This window comes from Punctularia strigosozonata (assembly GCF_000264995.1).
Source record: "Punctularia strigosozonata HHB-11173 SS5 unplaced genomic scaffold PUNSTscaffold_13, whole genome shotgun sequence".
Lineage (NCBI taxonomy): Eukaryota > Fungi > Basidiomycota > Agaricomycetes > Corticiales > Punctulariaceae > Punctularia > Punctularia strigosozonata.
This window is the reverse complement of record NW_006767445.1, coordinates 445,963-460,523: the sequence shown is the minus strand read 5'-3', so window position 1 is coordinate 460,523 and position 14,561 is coordinate 445,963. Positions and strand designations below refer to the sequence as shown.

The window sequence follows — 14,561 nt, the reverse complement described above, 5'->3', positions numbered from 1 at the left end:
GTAGACGCATCGGAAGATCCTATGGTAATATTCCCGACAGGCCTGGGAGATGGACAAGATAAGAATGTCATCATTGGCGGGACTTGATCCGGTTTGAACGTACAACCACATGCGCGTGAGGTCGCTTCGGTTGCTTCGGGCAGGATCCAACCTTGATAAGCCTTGCCGCAGTATCGCCACGCTGGTAGGATGATAATTCCGATGACAATGCAGTCACATTGTGCTACAAGATGCAGACGTGAATGAGGGCCTCGATCTTCAACTTCTTCGTCTTCATCGGATCTAGTGAATAGATCACGGTCTGACGTGGGTCAACCCCTTGCATTCAGTGCAACAAGGACGAATACATGGTCACACGATGGTTGACATCTATGTTGACAATTCGCTCATTCTTCGTAAGGCTTGCCTCCACCCCAGGGATAAAACCCGTTCAGTCCGACCTGCCTCTTCGGCGGCCCATACGCTGGGGGCGTGAACGAGCGCGGCCGTGGGCCGTCCGGCCAGACTGTCCCAACCTCTACCGTCTGGGCCACCAGTTCTGTCAAACCGCCTTCTGTCGTACTTGAGGAGCGCCCGGAGCTCCTGGGTTTGAACCCAGTGGCCTCGAAGTCATACATGACCACTTGATACTATGTAGGGGCGTCAGCGTCAAGGAGAAGCATGTGAGAGGGCAGACTCACGGATACGCTGAGGGAGGAGAATACGAAGCTCGGCACGAGATCAGGTGCCAGATGCAGCTCGCCGTGCAGTGCGCGTTTTCCTGCGACCTTTTTCTGGTCGCCAGCGGGCACCCACCAACGTGCGCTGGCCCACGTTATCTTTCGATGATGATACGAGTCGTCCGAATACTTGTCTCGCCCTGCTATCTTCTTCGACTCGAAGTCGAGATGAACGACGAGGTCCACCGCGGGTGAGGACGGCGCGCCGAGAACATCGAGCGCTTGCTCGTCTGACGACACCAGCGCGAGGAAGAGCGGGATGACGGAACCGCGGGGATAGCTCAACTTGGGAAGTACATTATCAGCAGGTTGTACAGCACCCTGATCCCTTGGACCGTACCGGCTTTGCCATCCAAAGCTGAAGGAAAGTTAGATCGTGCGAGTACGTCTGAGCGGAGATAGGCGAACCTTCGTGACAACCTCTACTTCTCGTTCGCCAAACAATGTTCCCTTCAGTGCGACAGGATCGCACCCCGCCCATCCCTCCGGATCATCATCTGGTCCAACAAGCTCCGGCGACGCTTCTCGGTACGCCAGCTGACGGAGTGGGGACGCAATACCCGGTTTCACGACAGGAACATACCCAACGGCCACCGGCATACTGATACATCACCAACGAGCGTTAGAGGATTGTCATCCAAATGACAGAGAACATACGCGTCGTTGGGCCGGAAGAAACGTCGCTCCACTTTCACCTTCACTTCATACGCAACGGCCCACTTGAAGCTGATCTTGCTTTGGAATGCAGGTGGCAGTGTATATTCCTTTGGAGTCTCCAGGCCCTTATCTTTCAGTGAGATCCACGCCTTCCTGGGCAACTCGATTGAAAAAGGCCATTCGAGGCTGCCCGACAGTTTACCCTGGTATGGGCCAGAGGACGGGGCGCGCGGGTCGCCCATAGAGCGATCCCAGACGGTCTGGGAGACCGTCACGAATGGGATGCGCTCGAGCGCGTACATATCTGTACGTGTCACAAAGCCGCTGACCTACAAGGGACGTTCGTAACAACGTCAGTCAGCTACTATAGAGGCAGTGAGAGTCAGGGGATGTTACCGTAACGTGGACCGCCTCAATCGCGTCTTCCTTCGTCAAGTCGAGTTTGACGGACCCGCCGACTGGAAGCCCATCAACGTACACCGGCAAGCTACTCTTGGTTGTCAGTGCGGCAGGCGAGACCAGCGTGAGCGTGAGCCAGGGTGAGGCGTCGCCACGGCTGAGCGGGTACTTCTGCGCGCGCAAGGTCGGGCTGGAGGAGGTCGGGTTCACATGGGAATACGAAGGGAGCTCGTCAAGAGAAGGGGGTTGTTGGATGCTCATGATGGTGGACGGCTGCGAGGAGGTAACTCTTATTTATCGCTGTGGATGTCTAGCATGGAACTGCCGGTCTTATAAGTTGGGCGCATAATTTACGCACAAAACACTTACGGGATCTTGTGCTGTGCCCGACAAGGCCTTTATGATCCGTTGGTGCACCCGAGAAGAGGCCTGTGACCGGACACGACCGAACCTAGGCATGAGCCCCGTGGCTAGCGGACATAACCCGCAAAGTGGCACAGATATGGGACCAGGATCTCATGATGATACGCCTACGGCGCAGCGTCCTGAGGAGAACCGCAGCACTTGCTCTCCGGACGCGACGTCTTAGTAGCAGGTGTACGGTCGTTGAAAAGGCTCGCTCTCATCTCGTGAGCTAGTTGACAGTTTTTACATCCAAATATCGCCTTAATGCTGATAGGTGTACTGATTAAAGAAGGCTGAGGTAGTGGCACAAGTCAAGTCGAGTTGCGTGCGCAGCCGCAGGCCTGCACGCCACCGGAGTCTTCCGGCATCGGCCAATGCCAACGTCCGACTCAAACGAGTCCAATATTGACTATAATTTATTAGCTGCGATAGCAAACATGAAGCGAGGGTATCAACCTAGGTATATAGATCCAGAAGGTGACGAGGAGACATAATCAACAAGGAGTGGAAGGAACGACATGAGTGGGATCAAGCGCTGGAATTCGAGGGAGCCAAAAGAGACTGGGAAAATAAGATGTTCGATGAGCTGCGAGACCGTCCGACGCCCTCCATTACCATCCACCGCCGCCCCGTGAAGTATTACATTCGGCCTTTCAAGATGACACCAAGATGACGCGTGCGATGGCTCAGAGACGATGGCCCGGCACGGCCCAGAATATGAGGGTCAAGGCGGTCGCGATGATGCCCACCAGGACGGTGACCCAGATAGCACGACCGAGGAGGAGCTTCTTGACGTAGGACTCCTTGATGGCGAGGGTTCTGAATGGGGTGGATTCCGACCGATTGAGGAAGACGAGAAGAGGGTCGAGTTCGTACTGATGTGAGATTAGGAATAGGACGGAGAGGGTGAAAGGGATGAAAAGCTGCAATAAGAGGTCAGCAACGTTACCTGTACGAACGGATGGGATGAACTCACGTAGAAGCGCACGGACTTGGGCTTCACATCAAGGAAGACGAGCGAGAACGCCACCGCGAACCCAATCCACAGCACGATGAGGCCGACCACCAGCCGGACGAGTGCCGATACCGGGGTCAGATTTCCAAACGCCTTCGCCCTCAGGAACCTGGGAAACGCGTCTTGCTCCATCGCCCTAAAGCAATACTCCTTTTGCGCGTGGAACATATCCGGAATCTGCGCCAGCACGGCCTCCTCCGCGTCGGTCTTGGGCTCCGCGCCGCTGGAGAGCGGGAACGCGTGGATGCGAAGTGCGGGGGGGAGGTAGATCTCGTGGTTCTCCGTCGAGTTAACCGTGTTGGACGGCGTGAGGTAGCGGTAGAAGATGTATTCCGCCGATTTGATCAGCTGCTGTTTCGTGACGGCGCCGTCACGGGGGAGAATAGTGGGTGCGCGTGAGGCGCGCCGATTGAAGAGGGTTGGGGTACGCGCGCCGAGCGACCATGGCGTCGTGCTCCTCGCGGGCTCAAACTCGCTGCCGACAGCCGTTGCGGGAGACGTCGTCGAACGCGGGTCGGGGCTGGTCGCTCCCTTCTCCCCTGCCTGCGCGAGCCCGTGCTTCTCCTGGTCGCTCAGCATCTCGCCCGTGCTCGCCGTACTTCGCTTCGTCTGAAGACCGGCGTTACTCATCCCCACAATCGTTCCGTATATCGATCCACGTCGGCGCGCGTACTCCCAGTATTGCGGCCAGTCCTCCTTGATCGACCGCCCGGTCTTGCGCACGTCCTTGAAGTAGGCACGGCACAGATTCTCGTGCTGCTGCACGTCGAGCCAAAAGTCCAGGATGTCTTCCGCTCCTTCTCGCTGAAGAAAGAGGCTAGAATGGCGTTAGTTGAGTGTGAAAAGTTATGAGATTGTTGTGTACACACTAGAACATGAAAAGATCAACAGGAGGTCGCGTTCGCCGCGAGAGGACCTCGGCGAACGACGGCAGCCTATCCCTCCGCGACTCTTCATCGTGACCAGACATCGTGAGTAGGGGTTTACGGAGCGTCCGCGCTGTCGAGCGTGTTGCCCAGCGGTCGTCGTCGAGACCAAGTTGAGGTACGTATTACGTAAGAAACACGCGGCTTCCGGTCTCTGTGTCCCCGCGCCATCCAGGTCGCGTTCATGTAACGTAACGTCGACTTTTCTACATTTACCTATCCCTTGCCTCTATTCCCTGCCTTTGCTTTGCACTGAGGTATGGCTCGAAAGCAAGATCTCGTACAAATGCTGAAGGAGATGTTTGATGGGTCTCTAGAATATCTCGCTTTGCTCGACCCGCCATAAACTGGCGCTTTGCTGGCGCCCATAGCCTTGAGATTTACTTGTACAGACAGCTCGACCAGTTTTGAACCTGTGAGCTCTCTGAACTGCTTTTCTCTTCATACACTCTCAAATTGACCCTTATCATTGCTAATTGAGCGAGTTGCAGACGATGCGCATAGACTCTAGACGTTTAATCGTTGCTAAGGGCCCTATTAATTCCGAAGTAACTGTGCGCTAGGGAGAAGACGGAACGTACCTGCATGTTCTTCCTCGACTTCTTGCCCGTGACCTTATAATGCTCACAGCTCAATCTTCTCGTGGCAACTACTTGTTTCCAGTATCCTCAACCCTCACCTCAATGTCGCACAGTCTAGTATGGCCCCTGAAAGCACCCTTCTTTCCTATTGGGATGACAGCCGCATTCTGCTTGACTCAAGATCTACCCCTGGGGCAGGCGGCAGACATCCTCCTTCTCAGCTGTGGTGATCCGCTCAATATACTCTACACGCTGTACGCCGATCCGAGAACGGACGTGCAGGATGATAGACCGCTCGATATAAGTTGCTGCGATTCTGAACCAGCTATCATAGGTACGCTTATTCCAGCACGATTCCATGAACGCGGATGTGACGACAAATGCCATGCAGCCCGCAACATCGTACTTTTTACCCTACTCGCAAATGGGACCGACTCGAACGTCGTCACCATGTATACCTAAACGATAATCCCTTCGAACTTCTGTTGCATGTCAGCCGCCAGCTTGCGGATGCCTCGGCAAGCATTGAGACGTGGATCCAATCGGAGTACAGATCGTACATGCACGTCCTTTCGTCGCACACGCTCTCTGAACTTCACCGCCTTTGGTCCCTCTACGCGAATTTCACTCAGCCGGGTTGTAACCGATGGAAATATTCTTGCTCTTAAGTAGCATACCATTATAAATTGATAGCTACATTGTTGCAGATTTTGGGAGGGATTGTCGGATGTTAGAGAGCTGGGCACCATCAATGTCTTCAACACAAACACTGATGTGCCAAGTTGTACGTCACGTGCCCCAACTCGCCGTTGGGCCGCGGCCTCGACGACAACGACGACGGCAACGACAAAGACCAAGCAACGGCAGTGAGGATGGTAGAAATCTCTCTTCACGGCTCCCTCTACGTATTTTGCTGATCAACCCCTTTCTTATCGTTCAGACATGTGCAAACTCCATAACGTGTGCTAAAGTCAGGGGGCCACTGGTGAGTTCTGCGGCAGAGGGTACGTGTGCAGTACTTACATATGCGCATGCAAACAGACCAATTCACGGAGTGAAGCTGCTATGCTTTGCAAGTTGCATGCTTGGAATGGCCATGAGGCCAGACCTCGTGCCAGCGTGGCATCCGACGGATATTGCCAGCGCATGTAACTCAAACTTCCGCGTCGTTGCTGCTCTGGTGCCCGTCGCTGGTGTGCTCATCCTGCCGCAACGATGTCGACCAACCTCCTCTGGCCGACGAAGCTTTTCTTCTATCCTGTTGGGAACACAGCCGCCATCTGCCTCACGCAAGATCTTCCTCCAGGGCAGGCGGCGGACGTGCTTCTCCTAGGCTGTGGTGATCCCCGGAACATACTCTACACACTGTTCGCGGATCTTAAACCCGACAGTCAAGGTGACAGACAGCTCGATATCACCTGTTGTGATCACGAGCCAGCCATATTGGGTACGATGTCCACCCCTATACCGTTGCAATTGAGTACATCTAATAATGCGTGTACTTCAGCTCGCAACATCGTGCTCTTCACCCTCATCACCGACGGGAAGGAGTCCGATTTCATCTTCAATATCTTCTACCATATATTCATCGATGATCAGTCTGTCGATCTCCTTGCACGTCGAAGCCGCCAACTCGCGGATGCTTCGACGAGTATGGAGGCGTGGTCAAAATCAGAGTATGGATCGTACATGCACATCCTTGCATCGCACACGCTGTCAGAACTCCACCACTTGTGGAGTCTCTATGCGGGGTTCGTGCGCCTTGACTCAAGCCGGATTGCGACACTTCGCCGCGATTTCAAGAACTTGGCTCGACGCCAAGAGTCTGGCGTCAACATGTCCGCGCTCCGCTCTGCGGGCCCCGTGTTCATGGAGGCTGCGGAAGCTGTATGGGAGATGGAAGCGCAGTTTTGGAAGACGGGAACTACATTTTCGTCAAATGAAGCCCTCGATGGAGCGAAGAACGTGAACCCCCTTTTCGCGTATTCCCGCCAGGGAGAGACCATTAATCCCCACTACGGCACGTTCCCTCCCCAGGGGTTTCACCTATTCGATGCCTTCGCGCCAGTCTCACCATCTCCGAACATCTCCTGGGAGAAGGGCGACGTGCGGGCCTCAATACTAGCACAGTTTCGATGCTGGAGTGATTCGTTCAGGGCGAGGGTCCAGGACAAAACATCTTCGAAGTTGTTCCTTCGATTTTACACAGGAGATGCCCTACTGTTTTGTCGTGCACTCGAATATCGCGCCCGGACCGGCGATAGCACCCCCGCCTTACCCGTTGGTCTCTGGAGTTCTGGGGAACTTGTACTTGATGGATGCTCTTCGTCCATATACCCTCGCGCATTCCCCTCCAGGTTCGACGTCATCGATTGCTCCAATTTGACCGACCATTTGGGCCTTCTCAACATCATCACAGTCACTCGACCTCTCATGAACGAAGATGGGGGTCGCAAAGCGATTCTGTACACGGAAACCCTCATCCAGAACACCGACGAACCGGGCGCTGACCTCCGCAACTCTCTATGCGCCAGTGTTGACGCCATGGCCCTCCTCATAGGACTTGCTCCACGTCCGTGGCTGACAGGATTCTCGACTCAGTCATGTGTGCACGAGTTGCGAGCTCATTCAATAGTCTCCGAGGAAGGACGTACACGCCAATGGCACGAACGACTGGCGTGGGTCAACCCAGCGCAGGGGGACGCGTCCACGGCCGAATCTCCTCCCCCTACTTATGAGGCTGATTCCCTGGGGAAGTTCTTGTTTGGAATCTACACGAACATGTTCGACAACGAAAGCTTGGATAGTCTCAGGGCCGCCCGTTCTTCCCCTTGGGCGCTCGAACGTCTAAGCCAGGACCAGTACAACCGCCATTCCTTTGTCATGTTCCTGAACCTCATAAAGCAGCGACTCAATATTGAGGGTGGCGCCTGGAAGGACACTATGGAATCGTTTCTGGACATTGTCAAACGAGATCCCAGCGCCATGGTACGGTCCACCTTCTACCAGGAGTTATACCTCTATCTCCACCTCTTTGGCCTCTACACCTTCCCGCCTCTCACCTCGGACTGGCGAAACTTTGTTCTGTCCCCTCCGCCTACGCATCTGTTCGAAGGATGGGACCATGTCGGTCCGGTCGTATGCGTTGCGCTCACCGCCCCGAGATCGTATTTACGCTCCCTGATATCGGTCAATGAGTCATCACCAAGTGTCGTGACGTGACTCCAGGCCGGAGGAGGCATGAACACTTTCATGTACGTCAACGCAGCGCCTGGACAGTTGGTCGACTCGCCGGATGGCCAGGACCCAGTTTTCGTGGCTGAAGATGTGAAAAGCGTGAAAGAAGCACTCAACGTCGTCTTCACGTTCTTGGCGCCGACATGGATCGTCGCGTCCGCAGGCGTCACCGTCGCGTTGGCCCTGAAACCGACGATCCCCGCATCTATGAAGTTCCGGGCGACCCTCGGATTGAACCTCGAAATATTCAGCGCCTCGGTCACCGACAAGGCGCACGTACGGGTGCTACGAAACAGGCCGAACTGCACCAACGAGTTGGAGAAGATAGCAACCGACGTCCGAGGCCCCCGCCGGAGCGCGTCTCCGTACAGCGTCACGGTTGACCTAGGACGAAACTTTGAAGTGAATCACCTGACGGGGAAAATACCTTTATCGGACGCAGCCGCGTGTCAAGCTCTCGCCGAGGGCGCTATAGTGACCGCCACACAAAAGGCACCCTGTACAATGGCGATATCCATCGGAGATGCACGGTATTCCCTGAGGTATCCGTATCCGGTCGATGGATCGCGTCAGAGGCTCCGCGTGGCTCGTAAATCGCACTACGTCGAGGCAAGTTGTGCCTGAACTAGACACGGCTGCTAGCTGAATATCGACTCTAGGTTGTGGTCCGTCCTTCTGGTCCAGTTGACAAAGGCGGATATGCGTTGAGCCCGTTCCCAATCGTCGAGGGGGACCCATGGAGCGTCCATCACGTGGCTCTGGAACGACTGAGCATGCTGGACGTCACTAAAATGGCGATGATAGCGAAGTGGATGGATCCACTTCTGACCCTGCAGCTATCAGATCACGAGCGCGCCCTGGTCGAACGGCCCAAGGCGGACGCCGCTTCCCCGGGTATCCTCGGGGACGTTAAGGAAACCCTCAACTCACTCTTCGCAGGGTTCGCTGGCATGCGCGGCCCTAGGGTCAGCGTGTTCGGGTTTGCTCAGAACGAGGGGCTGGGCATATACATGCTGATCTTCGTCGATCGGATCTGGCTGGACTCCGCATCGTTCACCGTGGTGATTGACGGTGCCGTCCTCCCCTTAGATCCCGACAACGCAAACGTGGTTGCGCGAGCGAATGCCCGGCTTAGACGCCCCGACAGCCATCCCGCAGGAAGCATGTTGTCGATCGGGATGTCCAATGCGGAAGCGCTGTTGTGGAAGAAGATGCTCCCTGCGCTCGTAGAGAGATGTAGGACATGGGACCACGGCGCAGATTGCGAGTATATCGCCGCAGGATGTATCCCGCTCAGCGACGAACTGGTCGGCCACACACTCTGCAGCTGCGGGCGCGGGCACCACCTGCCCGAAGGCTTGCGCGGCCAGGACGACCTGAAGGCTCTCCTACCGTATGCGACGAGGGTCGCCATCCCCTTGCTCTTCGCGATGCCATACGTGGAGCCCGTCACCGGCCGTGCAGCGCCTGAACAGGGTCTGTCTGCGAGCATTCAAAACGACCTGAATTCCTGCAAAGCTTGCGGTGGTCCATGGAAGCCGACTTTGCTGAGCTGTGGCAGGTGCAAGAAGGTGCGCTATTGCTCGTCTGAGTGCCAGAGGAAGGATTGGAAGGCGGGACACAAGCAATTCTGCAGGTAGTACGGTATACACAATTGTACGCAATGCCGAGAATGTCGAGCGCCGCATGTCGAGCGCCGCGTGTCATTCAGCTCACGATTAGAGGGATGGGATCCTCCGAGCTTGAGCGGAAGATTGCGCGCATGATCGTGAAAGTTCGTTCGTCGAGGGCGACGTCGACCACGAAATCTCCTGTGCATGTCACGTGAATTTTGTCTCGCCGACGGATGGCGCGGTCGTTGACCACCTTAACGGCGACAGCGACCGCGCTGAGCTGGAGTCCCTCGATATGCCCAAAGAGCCCACAATATCTATGAGGATAGTTTGTTCCGCATTTCCCGTAAGACCGTAGATCTGGGACACGCAGTTGCAGATGAACGGGATTTGTGGATCCCGTGGCATGGACTCCGGTAAGCATTGCAGGAGATTACGGGTTAATCATCCCTCGTTTGGACCACCGGCTAACGTCGTGCGTCGCTCAGAGGTAAACTCAGGATCTGGTTGACTCGATGTTGGCAGCGGCGGCCTGGCACGCATGAGGCGAGAGGATGCGACGCTTGCGTTTCTTTACGAAGCTTATCCGGCGATCGTCGTTATGAAGCATGGGGAGACTAGATCGTCGTTACATGAAGGCGTCAATTGAGCAGGATCTCCAAACGCAAGGCCATTCCCGTGAGCAGCATATTGCCGCTTAAGAGAGAAGAGAGAAGCAGGTTGCTTCTATAAACGAATTCCTACATCCAGAACCATTCCGGCCCCGTCGTGAATCTGTGGGTATGATGGGAAAGATGAGAAACATATCTCTCAAACCTCGCCGTCAATGAGTTCTTGGAGTTACCTTCAGTCAGGCTCGAAGATCACGCTCGCGAGTGCAAATCATGGCCATGCTCGTTCGAAATGTTCCTACCAGTTGATTCGGATGCGTTTGTTACAACGAGCCAAGAAGATGAGCGGTATAACGTACGTGAAACCAACACGTGGAATCCGTCATAGACGACGAGTTACCTGATAGGGCGTCAACGCGTAGGATACCGGATTCACGGCCACCCTCATACTTCCGCGAGCAAGGGTACAACCAAGACGAACTTGATTGGTATTTTGTACGTACGCAGATCACGCTTCGAAGCAATCTAACCCTCCTTCCATAGGGCAACGTGTTGGAATGTCCATAACGCGGCGGCGCAATGCTTACCAGTCATATAGCGACTGAACGACGGTCACCGTTCGCATTGCAGCCACCTGCAATTCACGCAACCAAGTCCCCATGGTCATGTCGCACAACCTGTTCTGGCCCACAAAGCTATTTTTCTATCCCGTGGGGAACACGCCCGCCGTTTGCTTGACGCAAGACCTCCCACCAGGGCTGGCGGCGGACGTGCTTCTCCTCGGTTGTGGAGATGCGCGTAACATCCTCTATACGCTCTACGCCGATCTGAAAACGGAAACGCAAGTCGATAGGGTGCTAGATTTCACTTGTTGTGATCACGAACCAGCGATATTGGGTGCGTTTAGACTCGCCGCGATCCACGAGAACGGATATTGAACCACGGTTGTCTGCTCTAGCGCGCAACATCGTTCTGTTCTCGCTGATTGCTGAGGGAACGGCTTCCGACGTAGCTTTCGATTGCTTCTATCACATATTCATCGACGACAAGTCCTTCCAGCTCCTTGGACGTTTAAGCACCCAACTTGCGGATGCTTCGACGGACATGGAGACGTGGTCGAAATCGAAGTATGGACGGTACATGCATATGGTTTCGTCCCACACGCTCTCGGAGCTTCATCGTCTATGGTGTCTCTATTCCAAGTTCGCGCAAGTGGACGCGGTTCGACTAGAGGCGCTGCGTAAAGGGTTTAAAGGCATACTCGACACCGGCATAAGCATATCCGCGGTTCGCTCTGCAGGCCCTTTGTTCGGGGAAGCCGCGCCAGTCATATGGAAGCGTCACGAGCGGTTCTGTAAGACGGGGACAACATTCCAGGCTGCTGTGGACGTCAACGCGGCGACGAACATAAACCCTCTGTTCGTTTACTGTCGCTCGGGAGAGGTCATGAATGTCCATTACGGCACGTTTCCTGCTCAAGGTTTCCACATCTTCGACGCATTCGCGCCAGTGTCTGAGTCACAGTACACCTCGTGGAAGAAGGGCGATGTGCGGGCCTTCATGTTGGCGCAATTCAAGTCATGGGGTGATGCCTTCAAGACGAGGCTCGACACGAACATCTCCTCCCTTAATCTTCGATTTTACACCGGAGACGCCTTGTTCTTCTGTCGTGCACTCGATCACTGCTCACGACACGGTGATCATCTTCCCGCTCTGCCCGTCGACCAATGGGGCGCCCCGGAGATCTTGCTTGCCGATCGCTCTTCGACACCGTCCTCTCCCGCTTTCCCCTGCAAATTCGACGTTATCGACTCGTCTAACTTAAATGACCATTTGGGCCTCGTCAACGTCCTTACAGTCACGCAACCGCTCATGAAGGAAGACAGTGGTAGCAAGGCAGTACTATACACAGAGACTCTCCTCCAGCATTCTGACGAACCAAGCGTCGGGCTTCGCAACGCTTTAGGAGTCGATATCACAGCTATGGCTCTCTTGGTGGGCCTTTCTCCCCGCCCCTGCCTGACGGGGTTCTCGACCCAGTCCTGTGCACACGAGTTGCTTGTCCATGAGTTTGGAGAGATGCTTCGGACGGAGACACAAAATCGCACAAGCCAGTTCCACGAACGCCTGGTTTGGGTTAACCCTGCGCACGGGGACATGTCCAACGCCGAGATTCCCACTCCGTGTTTTAGTGTGATCCCCCTCGCCCAACTTCTTTTCGAGGTCTACACGAATATGTTCGATAATGAATGCCTGACCAGTATCATGGCCGCCCGCTCCCGCTTGGCGCTCGAGCGTCTGCATAGAGATCACTACGGGCGCCACTCCTTTGTCACGTTGTTAGCATTGCTACGTCGACGACTCATCATCCAGGACGGCACCTGGGGGGACGTCTTCGGGTCGCTATTGAATTTAGTTGAACGCGATCCCCACTGGTGGATTCGTTCTTCCTCTTACCAGGAACTCTGCCTTCAACTACATCTCTTCGGCCTCTACACGGTCGACCCTTTGACCTCACGATGGCGCGAATTGGCCATGTCGCACCCGCCCATGAGCTTGTTTAAGGATTGGAAAGATGTCGGGCCAGTCGTATGTATCGCCCTCACAGTCCCGAGGTCAGCGTTGCTGCCATTGATCGAGCTTGGCGACTCCTCGCCGACAATCATGGTGCAGCTTTGGTCCGGGATGTACGTGAACGCCTTCTTGGCTATTAACGCAGTCCCAGGAAGGATCGTCGACTCTCCGGGTGGACAGCATTGCGCGGTCATCGCTGAAGATCCGAGAGGACTGAAGGATGCTTCCCATGTCGTATTCACGTTTTGGGCGCCGACGTGGATAGTCGTGGCTGCGGGCCTCACCGTAGCGCTCTGCCTAAAGCCCAACCCTATCATCAGCGTCAAGTTCGTGAAGTCCCTCGGTATAGAACTTGAACTGTTTAGCGCCCCTGTGAACGACAGTACGCACGTGAGGGTCCTCCGGAACCGGCCCAATTGCACGAACGAACTGGAGAAGGTTGCAGTCAGCGCTCGCGATCACACTCGGAGGGCGTCTTCGTACAGCATCATCGTCGGAATGGAACAGAACGAGGTCAAAAAGCTGACGGGACATATACCTATCTCGGACGTAGGCGTGGGTCAAGCGCTGGGGAATGGTGCTATCGTGGCCGCAAAACAGCAATCGCCCTGCACGATGATGATTTCCGTCGGGGTGTCCGATTTTTCCATCAAGTTTCCGTATCCCGTGGATGGGTCCAAGATGAGATTGCGTGTAGCAAGAAAGTCCCGCTACGTAGAGGTTAGTTCGAACTGCTCATCCCAGACCGACGCTGACCACGCACGGTATAGGTCGTGGTTCCTCCTTGTGGCGCATTAGGTGGAGGTGGATATGCTTTGAACCCGTTTCCCGTCGCCGGAAGGACCTCATGGAGCGTTCATCAAATCGCCTTGGATCGTTTGACCACCCTGGACGTGTCCAATCGGAAGATGTTGATGCCATGGCTCGAGCAGCTCCTTGCCGTACAGCTATCCAACCGCGAGCGCGCCTCTGAGTCTTCGCCAAAGACAGAGGCCGTAGCGTCCGAGGTGCTTGGAGAGGTGAAGACGACCATCAATTCGTTCTTCGCTGAGTACTGCGGCATGAAAGGGCCGAAGCGCCGCGTCTTCGCAATTGCCGATTCCGAGGTCGGAAATCTCTACATGTTCGTTTTCGTCGATCGGATCCGGATTGACTCGGCCGCGTTCACTGTCGTAATAGACGGCGCTATCCTCCCTGTGAATCGCGAAAACGCGGCGGGCGTGTTGCGGGCTTATGGTGTTTTCACCCGCCATCCCGGAAGCGTTACGACAAGGATCCACACGTCGCGTGCGGAAGAGGTGATGTGGAGGAAGATGCTTCCTGCGCTCGTGGAACGGTGCAGGACGTGGGAGCACGGACCGAATTGCGAGTACATTGCCAGCGGTCGAATTCCGTTGAGCGACGAACCGGGCGGGCCGACCATTTGCAACTGCGGACGAGATCGTCACCTTCCCAAGGGCCTCCAGAGCCAGGACAACCTGCGAGCTCTACTGCGACACGCCACACGGGTCGCAATCTCTCCTCTGTACGCGATGCCGTACGTGGAACCCGTCAGCGTCATGCGCGCAGGAGCGTTGCAGGACGCTCGGGGTACTAGGGATGACGCTTGCATAGCATGTCAAGGGCCTGGAAAGCCGAGGCTACTCATTTGTAGCAGGTGTAAGAAGGTGCGCTACTGCTCACCTGAGTGCCAGAGGAAGGACTGGAAGGCGGGGCACAAGCTGTTGTGCGAGTCAACAAAGTAGCTCGCCGTCCAATGTTGATAATGCAGGACGTCGTATGTCTCTAGGTGTTACGCATCACGACCAGAGTATATAGTATCAG

At 55.4% G+C, this 14,561-nt stretch overlaps 3 protein-coding genes across 3 annotated transcripts; 1 reads left to right on the top strand and 2 right to left on the bottom strand.

The window, feature by feature from the left end:
* Positions 1-252: 252 nt before the first annotated feature.
* On the bottom strand, positions 253-2,124 carry PUNSTDRAFT_54853 (uncharacterized protein). Its single transcript, XM_007387211.1, has 6 exons — positions 1,773-2,124; positions 1,377-1,705; positions 1,128-1,320; positions 1,060-1,077; positions 681-1,004; positions 253-629 (listed from the first exon to the last, which is right to left on the bottom strand). Exons 1-6 carry the CDS (start codon positions 2,034-2,036, stop codon positions 387-389), a joined length of 1,371 nt encoding a protein of 456 aa, XP_007387273.1. The 5' UTR covers positions 2,037-2,124; the 3' UTR covers positions 253-386.
* Positions 2,125-2,488: 364 nt separating this feature from the next.
* PUNSTDRAFT_107133 (uncharacterized protein) lies at positions 2,489-4,223 on the bottom strand. The gene is made up of 3 exons (XM_007387210.1): positions 4,065-4,223; positions 3,157-4,012; positions 2,489-3,103 (listed from the first exon to the last, which is right to left on the bottom strand). The coding sequence occupies exons 1-3, from the start codon at positions 4,163-4,165 to the stop codon at positions 2,867-2,869; spliced, it is 1,194 nt and encodes a 397-aa protein (XP_007387272.1). The 5' UTR covers positions 4,166-4,223; the 3' UTR covers positions 2,489-2,866.
* A 1,694-nt stretch (positions 4,224-5,917) lies between these two features.
* PUNSTDRAFT_74840 (uncharacterized protein) lies at positions 5,918-14,482 on the top strand (the record flags this gene model as incomplete). Its single annotated transcript, XM_007387209.1, has 4 exons — positions 5,918-6,149; positions 6,210-7,009; positions 11,907-13,457; positions 13,508-14,482. 4 exons carry the CDS (start codon positions 5,918-5,920, stop codon positions 14,480-14,482), a joined length of 3,558 nt encoding a protein of 1,185 aa, XP_007387271.1.
* Positions 14,483-14,561: the final 79 nt, after the last annotated feature.

Excerpts from the sequence above, each read along its gene's own strand:
- PUNSTDRAFT_54853 (XM_007387211.1), bottom strand. The coding sequence starts at position 2,036 with ATGAGCATCCAACAACCCCCTTCTCTTGACGAGCTCCCTTCGTATTCC. Across the intron at positions 1,706-1,772 it reads TTGAGGCGGTCCACGTTACG|GTCAGCGGCTTTGTGACACG; the intron begins GTAACATCCCCT and ends CGTCCCTTGTAG. Across the intron at positions 630-680 it reads TCTCCTCCCTCAGCGTATCC|TATCAAGTGGTCATGTATGA; the intron begins GTGAGTCTGCCC and ends GCCCCTACATAG.
- PUNSTDRAFT_107133 (XM_007387210.1), bottom strand. The coding sequence starts at position 4,165 with ATGTCTGGTCACGATGAAGAGTCGCGGAGGGATAGGCTGCCGTCGTTC. Across the intron at positions 4,013-4,064 it reads GTTGATCTTTTCATGTTCTA|CCTCTTTCTTCAGCGAGAAG; the intron begins GTGTGTACACAA and ends ACGCCATTCTAG. Across the intron at positions 3,104-3,156 it reads CCAAGTCCGTGCGCTTCTAC|CTTTTCATCCCTTTCACCCT; the intron begins GTGAGTTCATCC and ends CTCTTATTGCAG.